Source organism: Camelina sativa, chromosome 2 (genome assembly GCF_000633955.1).
Source record: "Camelina sativa cultivar DH55 chromosome 2, Cs, whole genome shotgun sequence".
NCBI classification, from domain to species: Eukaryota; Viridiplantae; Streptophyta; class Magnoliopsida; order Brassicales; family Brassicaceae; genus Camelina; species Camelina sativa.
The window spans coordinates 7447843-7462831 of record NC_025686.1 but is presented as its reverse complement, the minus strand read 5'-3'; the positions used below and the strand labels follow the sequence as shown (position 1 = coordinate 7462831).

Here is a 14989-nt window from a genome sequence, read left to right as displayed (position 1 = left end):
TAATGACTATTTAAAATATATGTGACTCAGCAATCTTAACATGGTATCCATGTTATTGATTTTTTTTAAAACCCTAGGACAATCATTTTTCCTATAAGTTTTCATCATAACTACATTTTTTTATTATTTACCACTTTTTATACATTTTTCTCATTGCATTTTACACTTAGGATTGTTTAAGTTAATTCGATTAGTCCAAAAAAATATTGTTTTATCTATTTAATGGCATAATGATGTAGATAACAATGTGAAACATAAAAGATGTGAATTTGATTTTAGAAACACAAAAGACATCAAAACTTTCTCCACCATGTTGAAATTATTTTTCACGTTTAAATAGTTCACGGGTGAAACGTATTACACAAAATAATCGCAAACTTGAATAAACGAAAAAATAAACTTACTTACAGATTTTGTTTTACACAAACAAATCTTAAATCTCAAATAATAATATTATTCATAATATTTTATTTGAATCGATTTATCCCACACTATGTGCAGGTTGGTACCTAGTTTCTATTATATATAGTAGTTACCCAACTTTTTTATACACAGGTCATTACAGATTCAAAATATATATATTTATTTTTCTAAATACTGTATGTTTAAATTGTTTTTCTACTAATAATTTATTACAGACATATCATTTTCAATTTTAAAGATTTCTTTCTATTTTATAGACCTATAATTTAAAATTATAAAGCTACATTACTATATATATATATATATATATAATTAAAAATACATACTTCTATTTTTCTAATATTTAAAAATCTTAGATTTTCTACTATCTAGTGATAAAGTTTTTATAGACATATCATTTCTAGTTATAATGATAGATTTCTTTTTTTTCCCAAATATTTTAAAATCTATTAATTTCTACTATCTGGTAATTAATTAAAGTTTTTTTTTTGTTTAGACCTATCAATTAAAATTGTTTATTTCATTTTACTCAAATGTTTGACTAGAATTTATAACTAGAAATAATATGTCTTAAAAAATTAAAATATATCTTTTAAATTAATATATAGGGGATAGATATAAATTATTAATATATATAAATACACCTATAACAAAATAAAACTAGTTGAACATCATTTTAAACAATGGCCAAAATGTCATCGCCTTTGACACTCCTTTTCATATTTTTATCTTACATCATGATCAACCACCTCCATGTGGTGAGTTGCAAAACATGGTGTGTAGTAACTTCGACCGTGACGGATGCGCAGCTAGAAACAAATATCAATTTTGGATGTAAACTTATACTCGATTGTAGGCGAATCCTACCTGGTGGATCCTGCTATGTTCCCAACACTCTTAAAAGCCATGCATCGTTTGTGATGAACTCTTATTATCAGAGCCACGATCGTACGAAAGAGGCGTGTAGTTTCAATAATACAGGTAGAATTGTTACTAGGGATCCTAGTTATGGTAGGTGTAAGTATGAGTCTTAGATATATTTTAACTCATATACATAATTGATTTGAGTGATGAATGATTGGGTGAATAAAATAATGGTTTGGAAGTTTCTTCATTGATTTAAGAAAAATGCACAACAAAATTTATAAGCAACTAAAAATACCACATAATTTTCATTTCTAATCCCTAAACACGATTTCAAATCTAATTTTACCTTTAATATATATATATATATGTATATATATATATTCGTATATATAATAAATAAACTACAAAAATAGCGTAAATTACGGTCTCAAAAAAACAAATCTTCCTTCTTCGTTTCAAAAGATTGTTGAATTCCTTGGTCTCAGCGAAATTGAATAAATAGAAAATAGGCGCTATCTAATCGCATTCTGGAAACAGTTTAGGGATATATGAATATAGGGTTCTGAGAATCACTCGTGATAGAAGGATTAGGATTAGGATTTGGGGATAAGTCAATGTATCAACATCACTGATTTGAAGTCTAATAAAATCCAAAAACAGAAGCAATCTTAATTTCTCAAAAGAGTTTATGTTCCAATACATGAAAGGAGGACTCTCTTATCGGTTCCGTCTCGTCTCACCTTCACCTTCACCAATCCATCATTCATCAAGGACGCTACCACCATCCCTATTTGCTGTTTACAAGTGCTCTGTTTTCCTGATCTTAAAATAGAGCTCCAAATCCTTTAACTAATTAAGCTTTCGCCTCTACAGTAGTTGGTAACAAATTCTTATCGTTTCTGGCAGCGATTTTTCTGTCTCAATGATGCCTCTTGAACCATACGTCGGCGATGGAAAGGCAGCTGATAACACCTTCAATTGGGCTGAGTTTTGGGAGACGTTACTTGCGTCTCAACAAGAAACACTCAATGCCATTAACACCTTGACCCAAATCCTCAATCAACACTTCCGTAATGGCAATCCCCCACCTGTTGCAGTTATTGACCCACGATAACAACAACAAGCACAAGGAGAACCGGTTCATCAGGTTGCATTGCATGGCCATCAACAACATGAGTTAGCGCTGTTTTTGTACCAAATATTGGTTGAACCGGTTCTTTATTTATCTATTATATTGATAAGATGGACGTAAAATGAGCAAATCAAACATTTTGATAACCATGACAGCTAGATTTTGTACCAAATATTGGTTGAACCGGTTCTTTATTTATCTATTATATTGATAAGATGGACGTAAAATGAGCAAATCAAACATTTTGATAACCATGACAGCTAGATTTTGTACCAAATATTGGTTGAACCGGTTCTTTATTTATCTATTATATTGATAAGATGGACGTAAAATGAGCAAATCAAACATTTTGATAACCATGACAGCTAGATTTTGTACCAAATATTGGTTGAACCGGTTCTTTATTTATCTATTATATTGATAAGATGGACGTAAAATGAGCAAATCAAACATTTTGATAACCATGACAGCTAGATTTTGTACCAAATATTGGTTGAAAGGCGCTTCCTGACCACAGAATTGGAATTTGTTGATGTTATTGGAAACAATGAATAGTCGGCTTTTACCTCCAAGTAATACGAGGTAAAACATTAGTCAGATTCAGTGTTTCTTGTGAAAAATTGCCTCTCATCGCCGACGTATGGTTCAAGGAATCAAAAACTTGAGTGGAGATGTCCAAAATTACGAAAACACAATATCAAAAAGATGAGAAGATGTTAAAGAAGAATTTGTGAAAGACATTTTTGTTCATCTCATTAATGTATAGCAAGCGGTGCAACATTTGAAGAAATAGATACATCTAATCGAGAAACTATTTGGCGACGTGCATGCGGTCCATGGCAGTCTCTCATTAGAAAAGGAATATGGTCATCGCCAAGTAGATGGTGGTGGGCGATGGTGCGCATCACTTAGTGTTAATGGGCCGTGAAACATGAGAGTCAGTGTTGTGTTACATGTTCCACAAGCTTATCTTTTTATTTGGTTTTGAGAATTTGTTTCTCTTTATTTGGTGATAAGTTCACAAAACCTATCTCATTGATTTAGGATTAGGATTAGGATTTATCTCTTGGTTTTTATCTTTAAATAGAGTCGCAAGTCACTGCATCAACATCACTGATTTGAAGTCTAATAAAACCCAAAAACAGAGGCAATCTTAATTTTCCAAAAGAGTTTATGTTCCAAGCCCTGAGAGGAGGACTCTCGTATCGGTTCCGTCTCATCTCACCTTCACCTTCACCAATCCATCATTCCTCACCCTCATCTCGCCACTACCACCATCCCTATTTGCTGTTTACAAGTGCTATGTTTTCCTGATCTTAAAATAAAGCTCCAAATCCCTCAACTAAGCTTTTGTCTCTACAGTAGTTGGTATCAGATTCTTATCGTTTCTGGTAGCGATTTTTCTGTCTCAATGATGCCTCCTAAACCAGACGTCGGCGATGCAAAGGCGGCTGATAACACCTTCAATTGGGCTGAGTTTTGGGAGACGTTACTTGCGTCTCAACAAGAAACACTAAACGCCATTAACACCTTGACCTAAACCCTCACTCAAAACTTCCGTAACGGCAATCCCCCACCTGCTGCAGTTGTTGACCCACGACAACAACAACAACCGCAAGGAGAACCGGTTCATCAGGTCGAGGCCAGCAACAACACGAGTTAGCGCTGTTTCGGCAGCAAGAGCAACAACAGTTTGACACTTGCTGGGAGAATGGTTTTCATGTTAACAAACCAGAGTTTCATTGAGGAATCTGAAGGGATTCACTACTGGATTGGATTGTTGTTGTAGAAGAGGTTCTCGAGTTCAAAAGCTTTTCTGACGACCATCATGTGCCTTTGGTTGCAAGAAAATTCCAAGGACATGCTGCATTGTGGTGGCAACAGTTGAAAGAGACTCGCTCTTGCAATGGTCAAGAACCAATACGGACATGGGAGAAGCTTAAGAAGAAACTCAAGGATACTTTTCTGCCTCATAACTATGATCGTACGATGTATAACAAGCTCCAGAATTTGAAGCAGGAGGTATGATTTGTTGATATGTACGTAGAAGAATTTTTATTTATTACTAACATGGAATGACATTGATGAAGTCAGACTCAGTTGGTATCTTGATTTGTTGGTGGTTGCGGTCTCAGCTGCAAAACTATTGGAACAATTTGACCCTACAACAGTCTCTGAAGCTCACCGGAATAAATCAAGTGTCGTCTTGGAATAAATCGCGTTCTCGTTCCTCGGAACAGACTGGCTCCACAACCACCTCTACTCCACGCGATACTTCTGAACAACCTCCCACCAATCCGAAGTATGGGTTTTGCGAAGACGACAATGGAGTTAAACGATCCACATGAAACACATTGCGGTGTTTTTCTTGTGGTGAGATGGGTCATCGACAAACAGCCTGCACAAAACAACAACAACGATCACTGTTGGCTGAGGAGACCTTTGATTCAAAGCAGGATATTTATGACTGTGCAGATGATGATGGTAGTGCGGACAGAGACAAAAGTCATTACACTCCCCGGTGATCAAGGGGTTTTGTTGGTTTCTCGACGTATCTGTGTTGCGCCACTTAAACGTATAGATAATTGGTTGCATACCATACCATTCGGGGTCGGGTTTCTACGTTTATAATTGACTATGGTAGTAGCCGTAACGTTATTGATTGCTCGAGTAATTACCCGATACACTTAACCACAAGCCAGTATATATGGGGTCGAATCCACAAGGACCTATGGTACACTAAATATTTGCGAGAGTTGTAAATAGCTTAAGCGAACGAAAGATAGTTTGGTTTCAGATTTGTAAATAAAAATGCAAAGAAAATAAATGATTAACTTATAAGATTGAAACATTGGGTCATAGGGTATTTCATAGATCAATGACTAATGAGAAAATGAAATATGGAATTCAGTAATTAAGAACCATTCTAGAACATGAACACAATAATAGACTAATCCTCTTTCATGGCATTAGAAACTAAACTTGACTATTAGTTTGCTAAAATTTCATTTGTAACCTCCTAGCCAAATTTACATTACAATCAAGTTCATTAAGTTCACAATGCCTCCTAAAATCAAGTCTCTCAGGCTAGAAATACATTGCTCAATTCACACTCATTCAGACATTCTAACGAACACTTTTGATGCATAGAAAAACCCAGAGTCTAAAACAAGGTGATCAGTCCTATTTTAGCGTTAAGATCATGTGAATCAAAGAACCTAAGGATTAAAAACTCCAAACAACAATTAAAACATCAATTCACTGAATCTCCTAATTGGAACCCTAAAACCCAATAAAGAGACTACTCGCACTACTGAAAGCAATGACACAAAGAGATTAAGAAGACATAGATAAATTGATGACATAAATACGAAAATGGTTTAGAAATCTTCTCCAAATTGTCAAAGAGGATTGATCTCTAGAATTCCAAAATGTGTCTTACAAAAAGCCTAAGTGCAGCCAAAAAACTCAGAAAAATAGAAAATGTGTTGCTAATTAGGTCATTGGGTATTTGTACCCTTATTAAAATAAAAGTGAAAATACAAAAATTCATGAAAAAGAAATAAGTGTGTGGAACCCAGGCAGAAAGACATCATACTTCACTAGACTTCTCCAGACTTCAACAGATTTGTCTACAGACTTCACGAGACTTCTTCAAAATTCTCTAGACTTTAGTAGACTTGTCCATAAACTTCACCAGACTCCTCCAGACTTCTCCAGTCTTGTCTCCAGACTTGTCTATATACTTCACTAGATTTGTCCAAACTTCATGATTCATTTCAACTTGAAGATGTCCAAAAGTCACTTCCTGCTTCTTTATTCTGGTTAAGCTTGAATCCAACCAAAAGACTCCCAATCTAGCACATTGTCTCCACACCTAATCACAACTCAAGAAAAGACCAAAAAGACACAAAAAACGGACAAAGATGCGACAAATGACTCAAAAAAATACTAAATGAAGGACAAAAGACAACAAAAACACAATACATCAATTATTTATGAATCTGCAGTTGACAAGCTGGACTTACCAATCGAAGCACATCCTACACCTTATTCGCTTACTTGGCTGCATGATGGTGTTGATCTCCATATGTCTCATAGATCCATGGTTCCTTTCTCCATTGGTCCCTTCTACAAGGATAAATCTTATTTTGACATCGCGCCAATGGATGTGAGTCACCTGATCTTGGGGAAACCTTGGGAGTTTGATCGTAAGGTGATCCATGATGGTGCTAAAAATACTTACAAGTTTGAGTGGGAAGCTCATCAGATCATTTTACTGCCTTGTCCTGACTTGTCGTGTGCTCCTTCGCCTAAACTCGAGATCACTATTCTGCCACCATTTCCTCCAGCCATTAGGTTGACGTCTCCTACCGTATCTCTACTCTCCTTTTCTTTGTTCATGGCACATGTGTGTTAATATTCGTGCTATTAATAAGATCACAGTAAGCTACAGGTTTTCAATTCCACGACTAGTTGGGGGATGAATGGAAGACGACTTTTAAGACTCGGGAGGTTTGTTTGCATGGCTGGTTATGTCTTTTGGGTTGTCAAATGCTCCAAGCACATTCATGTGTGTCATGAATCAGTCCTTGCGTTCATTTATTGGTAAATATTTGGTGGTTTATTTTGATGACATTCTTATTTTTAGTCGATCGCTGGATAAACATTTTTCTCATCTCTAGGACGTCTTGCTTGTTCTTCGTCAGGAGAAACTGTTTGCGGCCAAGCAACAATGTGAGTTCGGTACGAAAGAAGGTCTTTTCTTGGGTTAGGTCATATCTGATCAAGGGTTGTCCATGGATCAATCTAAAGTTGAAGCTGTTCATTCTTGTCCAGTCCCACGCACGTTAATGGAGGTTCGCAGCTTCCATGGCCTTGTCTCCTTTTACCGACGTTTTGTGCCTCATGTTAGTACGATTACTGGTTGTATGAAGGAAGGCAAATTTTGTGGACGCGTGAGAATGATGAGACGTTTACGGCTATTAGACATACTTACATCTGCTCCCATCTAGATTTTGCGAGATATTTTTGCTTACCTTTGAGCTGCACTACGACGCTTCAAAATTGGGTATTGAGGTTTTTCTTAGTGAACAAGGTAAAGTTGAACAAAAAAAAAAAGTGAACAAGGTAAACCGGTTGACTTCTTAGTGAAAAGTTCTCGGGAGCACGTCTTTGTTATAACATATATGACAGTGAATTTTATGCCATTGTCCAACTTATTAAACATTGGCGCCACTACCTTGTTCACAGTGATTTTATTCTTTTCACGGATCATGATGCGTTACGACATTTCGATAGCCAAGCAAAGGTCTCGGCTCATCATGCGACATGGATAGACTTCCTCTAGAAGTTTACGGTTTTTTATCCATCACCATTCCGGTGCAATCAACTGCGTGGTCGACGCTCTTAGCCGTCGTCACAGTTTGCTGGCCTCTATCCATCCCATGGTGCTTGTCTTTGCAGCCTTTGCGGACATGTATTCTATGGATCCTTTTTTTGGGTCCATTTTAGAGGGCAAAATGATGACTATTCGATTCATGATGGCTTTTTGTTTAAAGGGCTGCAAGTGTGTGTTCCTGCTTGTAGCTTGCATTTTCAGATCATTCATGAATTACACATGGAAGGACATGTGGGGCGTGATTGAACTTTGCAACTCGTCATCGCTTCGTATTTTTGGCCATCATTTCGGCGGGATGTGAAACGTTTTGTCGCACATTGTCATGTTTGCCAAAACACCAAAGGTAAGTCTTCTAAGGCAGGTTTGTATTTGCCCTTACCTATCCCTACGCAGCCACGGACACACATTAGCATGGATTTTGTCTTGGGTCTACCTCAAACACAAAGGGATCACGACTAGATTTTTGTGGTGGTTGACCATTTTTTTTAAATGGCTCATTTTATCCCTTGCAAGAAAATGATCGATGATGTGAATGTGTCTACACTTTTTTCCAAGAGATATATCGATTACACGGTCTTCCTTTGTCCATTGTTTCGGACCACAATTCCTGCTTTCTGAGCCACTTTTGGCGGTCTCTCTAGAAGTTACTACTCACATCTTTGGATATGAGCACGGCCTACCACCCTCAAAGTGACAGTCAAACCGAAGTTACTAACCGTTCCTTGAGAAGTTTGTTGCGGTTATTAGTCGGTGATCACATAAGGAGTTGGGACTCTAAGCTTTGTCAAGCATAATTTACCCACAACCATGCTACCAATCACAGTCTCGGGTTGAGTCCACTTCAGGTTGTGTACGGACTAGTCCCTCGTGGTCCCCTTGACTTGACAACAATGCCAGACCATACTCGTTTTCATGGACAAGCTGCATACTTTATGGTTGAGCTGGAACAAGTTTATCAACAAGCTAGGGCGAACCACGAAGCAGAAATGGCGAAATATAAGGACGCAGTTGATGCCAAGCAACGAGAGCTATTGTGATTTGGTTTGGGTGGTGATCACAAAGGACTGTTTGCCGGTTCGTGAGTACAACAAGCTCAAACCTAGGCACATCGGGCCAGTGGAGGTTGTGGAACGTATTAATTCAAATGTATATCAGCTACGCCATCCTCCGCATTTGAAGACATCTGATGTGTTCACCATGAAGTACTTATCCCCTTATCGTGGTTACAATGCTGAGCTGGATTAGATAGTGAATCCTCTTCCACCTAGGAAGACCTGATGCAGCACATCATTTGGTGTTAACTGGCCGTAGAACACGAGAGTCGGTGTTGTGTTACGTATTCCACTAGCTTTTTTTTATTATTTTGTTTTGAATTTGTTTGTATTTATTTGGGGATAAGTTCACACACCTATCTTAATTTATTTTGGATTAGGACGTATCTCTTGATTTTTGTCTTTAAATAGAGTCGCAAGTCATTGTATCAACATCATTGAGTTGAAGTCTAATAAAACCCAAAAATAGAGGCAATCTTAATTGCCCAAAAGAACTTGTGTTCCAAGCCCTGTCAGGAGGACTCTCATATCGGTTCCGTATCATCTCACCTTCACCTCCACCAATCCATCGTTCATCATCCTCGTCTTGCCTTTACCACCGTCCCTATTTGCTGTTTACAAGTAGTGCTCTATTTTCCTGATCTTAAAACAGAGCTCTAAATCTCTTGACTAAGCTTTCGCCTCTACACTAGATGGTTCAACAAATTAGAGCACCACTCTACAAAAAGCAATCGAGCATACCGCATGATGATTACTCAACCAGGGATGAAATTTATGGATGGTTGAGCCAGGCAGTGGTGGATTCAGAACAAAATTTAGTATGGGGCATTTTCCAAATTAGTGATAAAATTAGGATATTTAAATAATTTTTTATATTAGTTAGGAGCAACAATAATATTTAGTATGGGGCATTATTGAAACAAATGACTAAATTAGAACCATTTAGATAAATTTTATACTAGTTAGTTAAGAAAATTAAAAAATTAGTGTGGGGCACTTGCCACACTCCATGCCTTCCTGCGTCCGCCCTGGAGCCAGGGGTTTAGATTTGTGTGTGAAAGGAAATAGAGTTTGAGAGCAAGCTTTAAGTCGAGGAGGGAAGTAATGATACACATTATAGTATAACTTATTATCGCAAGAATCTCTCACGTGAAATTGGTTTTCTATTTTGGTGNTTTTTTTTTTTTTTTTTTTTTTTTTTTTTTTTTTTTTTCTTTTAGTAAAGAGTTTTTCTTTTCACTAAAGTATGTATATCGTGGCCTATATAAGTTCTAAGAAAAGAACCAGCATCCAACAAATCCATACGTGTTGGTAATTAAGAGAAGGATTGACTAGGTCAGATGTCAAGTGGTGTGAAGGAACATGTCGACAAGCCTAGCATCGACCGAGAGATATGGCTTAGAAAATCGACTTTGATTTATGTTCTGATTGGAATTGTGATTCTCACTATTTTCCTGGGTTTGGTTGTGATTTTGATGTTCACGAGAACGTGTGTATGGTGCGTGTGAGACAATTAATTGGAGCATCAGAGGTCGGAAACTGGAAACTGCTTATATGAACCTTTTTCACCAAAACACTTATCCAGCTTGCATGGAATCCATTGTTTATATATCATGCCAGAGGTCTCTTTACCCCATCTTTCTAAGAAAACCGTCCACTGGTTGAACGACTACACTTTTATTGAGTATGGTTTCCAAGTCATGCTCATACCTGAAGATAAACTGAACCTTCTCATTTGTTATAGCTACTCCAACCTGTGGAAATAATAAACTATCATTTGAGAAGGAAAAAATATCTCAGCCAAAGCCTTGCACTTTCTTAAGCCAAAGACTCTAGACGAGAAAGAGAGTATGTACTAAGCCACTAAATGGTATTCATTTCTTACTAATTATGAATTGATATGTCAATAAGTTTATAGAAGCATTACGAAAACTAGTATCCCCTATATAATAAAACAGAACTACACAACTTTTTTGTATACTATATAATTTTTATAAGTTAGTTACAAAATAGGTTATAGATTAAATATATGTTGATTACAAAAAAGAGTATCAATTAATTGGTCAATATGTAGCCTATATGAATACACTTACGAATGTTACAAAGAATCCTCTTAAACACAATATTCCAAGGATTTATACAATATCCAAAATAAAATCTTTAGTATTTCATGTATTGTTACAAAAAATATATTGTTAGGCGTAAAAAAGAATAAAATCTTCGTAATTTATCACACTTAATCATGGTTTCCGAGATTTTATTGTGCAGTTGAAAATAAAATTTTACCTAAGCACGGGTGATATTAAAAAACTTTCACCAAACATATTCAAAATTAAAATAAAAACAAATAACAAACATAATCATTTCTCATACATAAAATTACAAAATTAACAATATAAAACTTACAGAATATGTATTTTTTCAAGTCATCATATTTAGCATATGATTTTACAGCATAATGTTTTATCCAAAAAAACTTTTAAAAACAATCATATAAATTATATTTTATAATAAAATTATAATATAAATAAAAGTAATATCAACCCATGCTATAGCACGGGTCCTAATCTAGTAGATGATTGAAAAGAAAAAAAACACACATGAATTAAATACTTTGAAAAAAAGAACATGGATAGCTACAATCACGGCATATATATGGACGTTTATGATCTATTAGATAAGAACTCGCTCATTTTGCGAGTTTAAAGTTTTGTAACTTAAACAATATTTTATAAAAATATATTAAAATTTGTTGTACGTTATTTATAAGTTTTATGTTTGCTATAATCTACAGATTTATATCTATTTACAAATCTTTTATGTATGTTACTATTAAAAGCGTATTTTCACACCTAAATATAAAGTATATTACAAATATGTTTGTATGAACACATTGATAACACTCTAATTTACATGTTTTTAGCATCCCTTTTTGTCCATATTTTGCATTGTTCATACCTCTAACTTAGCATTTTTAGACCATTTACTGTAGGAATCAAGTTTTAGAGCATTTAGGGTGTTGCATTTCTGCATTTGCATATATTGGATGAAAACAGGTGCTAAAGAGCCAAAAATGGGGAAAAACAAGGACAACTCGAGCATGTACCCGAAGGAGCCATCGAGCTACAAGAACAAGTCCGAACCCCAACACGATCGAAGAGGATCCAAGAGCGCGAAGAGCAACCCGAAGATCCACCCGAGGAGTTACCCGACTCAAGCCTCGTGTACCCCATCGAGTAGACCATCGGGCAGGTCTGGGAAGCTAGGTCAAATGGGTTTCCATATATAAACCCCCTCTTTCCCTAGCTCGCAAACGAGCACGCCGCAGACCCTCAAACCAGAGAGCGAGAGCTTCTGTGAGAGAACTGAGCGACTCAACATTTTTTCTTGTTTTTGTACTTTTAATTTGTAGTTTTTCATAGATCTTTTATCCCTACTCTTTTCTACTCTACTCTATCTTTTTAATAATGTCATTTTCGTTTATTTCTATGGCTTTATCATTCGTTTCTATGTCCGAGTAGTGTAGCAAAGTTTCTAGGGATGGGATAGATGATTAGGTGTTCTTGATCGGTTAGGATGCTTTAGTTGATTGTTATGATAGATAAATTTCCTTCTAGGTTGATGTTCTTAATGCGGTCAACAGACCGACAGGTTGAGATTAGATCTAGGGCGTTTATAATGCTACAGGCCGAAAGGAGTAGATAAAATGCTTGATTAGGTCAATGCTAGAGGTATACTTAACTTTGAGTGACAAAATCAGATAAGTCTAAGTATACTGACAAAAATGAATTGTTCTTAATGCCTGCTTGTTCATATTGCTAGTGCGACAGTGTGGTAGTATGTTCAAGGTTGATTGTTACTAGTGCGACAGTGTGGTGACAAGGTTTTAGAGGTTCATTGTCTAGGAAATAATTGCTTGAGGCATGTAAGGCATCCGTATTGGTCTAGAACACTTAGGATTCGATTACCCCCATCCATAGGAACTTTCGTATTTCATTCCTTGCATTTTCCTTACTTACTCGACCACTTACCCGATCAGGTACACGATAACCTGCATCGAGTAATACCTCGAGCTGTTCATAGTTCACTTGCATACTCGATCACCCCACTCGATCCTGTACTCGATTGCTTTCATCGAGTGCTTAGGTCGTGTGGTTTACTTGTCTATATTCTTTTACTTTGTTTATATTAGAACTGTTAGAACCAAACCCCTTTATTGCTTGGCTTGACTTGCTTGATTCTGATTGCATCCTATCTGTTAGCATAACAACCATTTGGATTGATAACCCTTTGTACTACAACTGCATAGGGAATTGATACCCTAGGTGAAAACCAGTCTATCAATTTGGCGCCGTTGCCATTTGGTTGATTTATTTTGCTACGTTTAGGATTTCAGGACTTGCTAGATCAAGTTCGTTTGTTTATATTTGTTTCGGATATTAACTTGTTTGCTTTCGTCTTTGTTTGTTTTGAATCTCAGGTACCAAAACCCGAGCACCCCGTCACTCGATCACCTGATCGAGTTGATCCTCGTGTACAAACTCGGATACTTGCCTGTGCATGCAAACACGATCCAGAGGTAGTCAGAACCTGAGTCCTTTCATCGACAACATCAACAGACCTCGGCTACTAAGACAACAACAAGTTCAACCGGAACTAGCACCCATTAAGGAGACGATGAATAATGAGAACGGTCCACCAGCTCCTCAAGCAAGGACCAACATAGGAGCATGAGATGCTCCGACTACTCACACTCAGAGGAATGGCATTGTGCCACCAGCTGTGCAGAACAACAATTTTGAGATCAAGAGTAGTCTCATCCAGATGATACAGAGCAACAAATTTCATGAACTGTCAATGGAGGACCCATTGGATCATCTGGATGAATTTGATAGGCTCTGTAGCCTAACTAAGATAAATGGAGTCAGTGAAGATGGATTCAAGCTAAGGCTTTTCCCATTCTCTTTGGGAGATAAAGCACACATTTGGGAGAAATCGCACCCTAAGGAGTCCATCACCACTTGGGAAGCGTGCAAGAAGGCATTCCTGGCCAAATTCTTCTCAAACTCCAGAACCGCAAGGCTGCGAAATGAAATTTCCAGCTTTGTACAGAAGAAAAACGAAACATTCAATGAAGCTTGGGAACATTTCAAGGGGTACACAACTCAATGTCCACATCACGGCTTCAGTAATGCTTCATTGCTGAGCACACTATTCCGAGGAGTGGTCCCCAAGATACGGATGTTGCTGGACACCGCAAGCAATGGTAACTTCCTCAACAAGGATGTAGATGAAAGTTGGGACCTAGTTGAGAACTTGGCTCAATCTGATGGCAACTACAATGAGGAATATGATCGCTCTGTGCGATCTACAGGAGAGGAAGATGCCAAGTTCAAGAGGGACATGAAAGCCCTCAATGACAAACTTGATCAGCTCCTCAACCAGCAGAAGCATGTCCATGCTATATCAGAGGAAGAGCAGTTTCAACAGCAAGATGGGGAGACTATGCAGCTCGAGGATGTTAACTACATCAACAACCAAGGAGGGTACAACAACTTCAAGCCGAACCCAAATCTATCTTATCGGAACCCGAATGTTGCAAATCCTCAAGACCAAACCTACCCATCTGCAGTTCAAGGGAACTAGACCCAACAGAAGCCTTTTGTCCAGTACAACCAAGGCTATGCGCCTAAGCAACCATACCAAGGCACGTACAACCAACCACCAGGATTCCAACAACACCAAGGTCCACCGAACAAGTCACAAGAAGCCGAGTTACAAGGTCTTATTCAGCAAATGATTCAGCAACAGGCTACAGCTTCTATGGACATCGCGAAACGATTCACGGAAATGAGCAACAAAATCGACTCAGGATACAATGACCTCAATGCCAAGTACGAATCACTCAACACAAAGGTTCGATACCTGGAAGGCCACCACAACAACCAACCTACACCAAAGATCAATCAACTGCCGGGTAAAGCTGTTCAAAACCCCAAGGATTATGCGACTGCTCAAGCCATTTTCCTAGATGATGATTATGAGGACTACCTCACTGGGGACAGTGGTGATCAAGATGGGGAGGATGTGGATGACTCAATGAAGAATGAGGCC

The 14989-nt window shown here is 37.4% G+C and overlaps 1 protein-coding gene across 1 annotated transcript; it reads left to right on the top strand.

Annotated features, from left to right (window-relative positions):
- Positions 1107-1485, top strand: LOC104719515 (glucan endo-1,3-beta-glucosidase-like). Its single transcript, XM_010437453.2, has one exon. It carries the CDS (start codon positions 1107-1109, stop codon positions 1455-1457), a length of 351 nt encoding a protein of 116 aa, XP_010435755.2. The 3' UTR covers positions 1458-1485.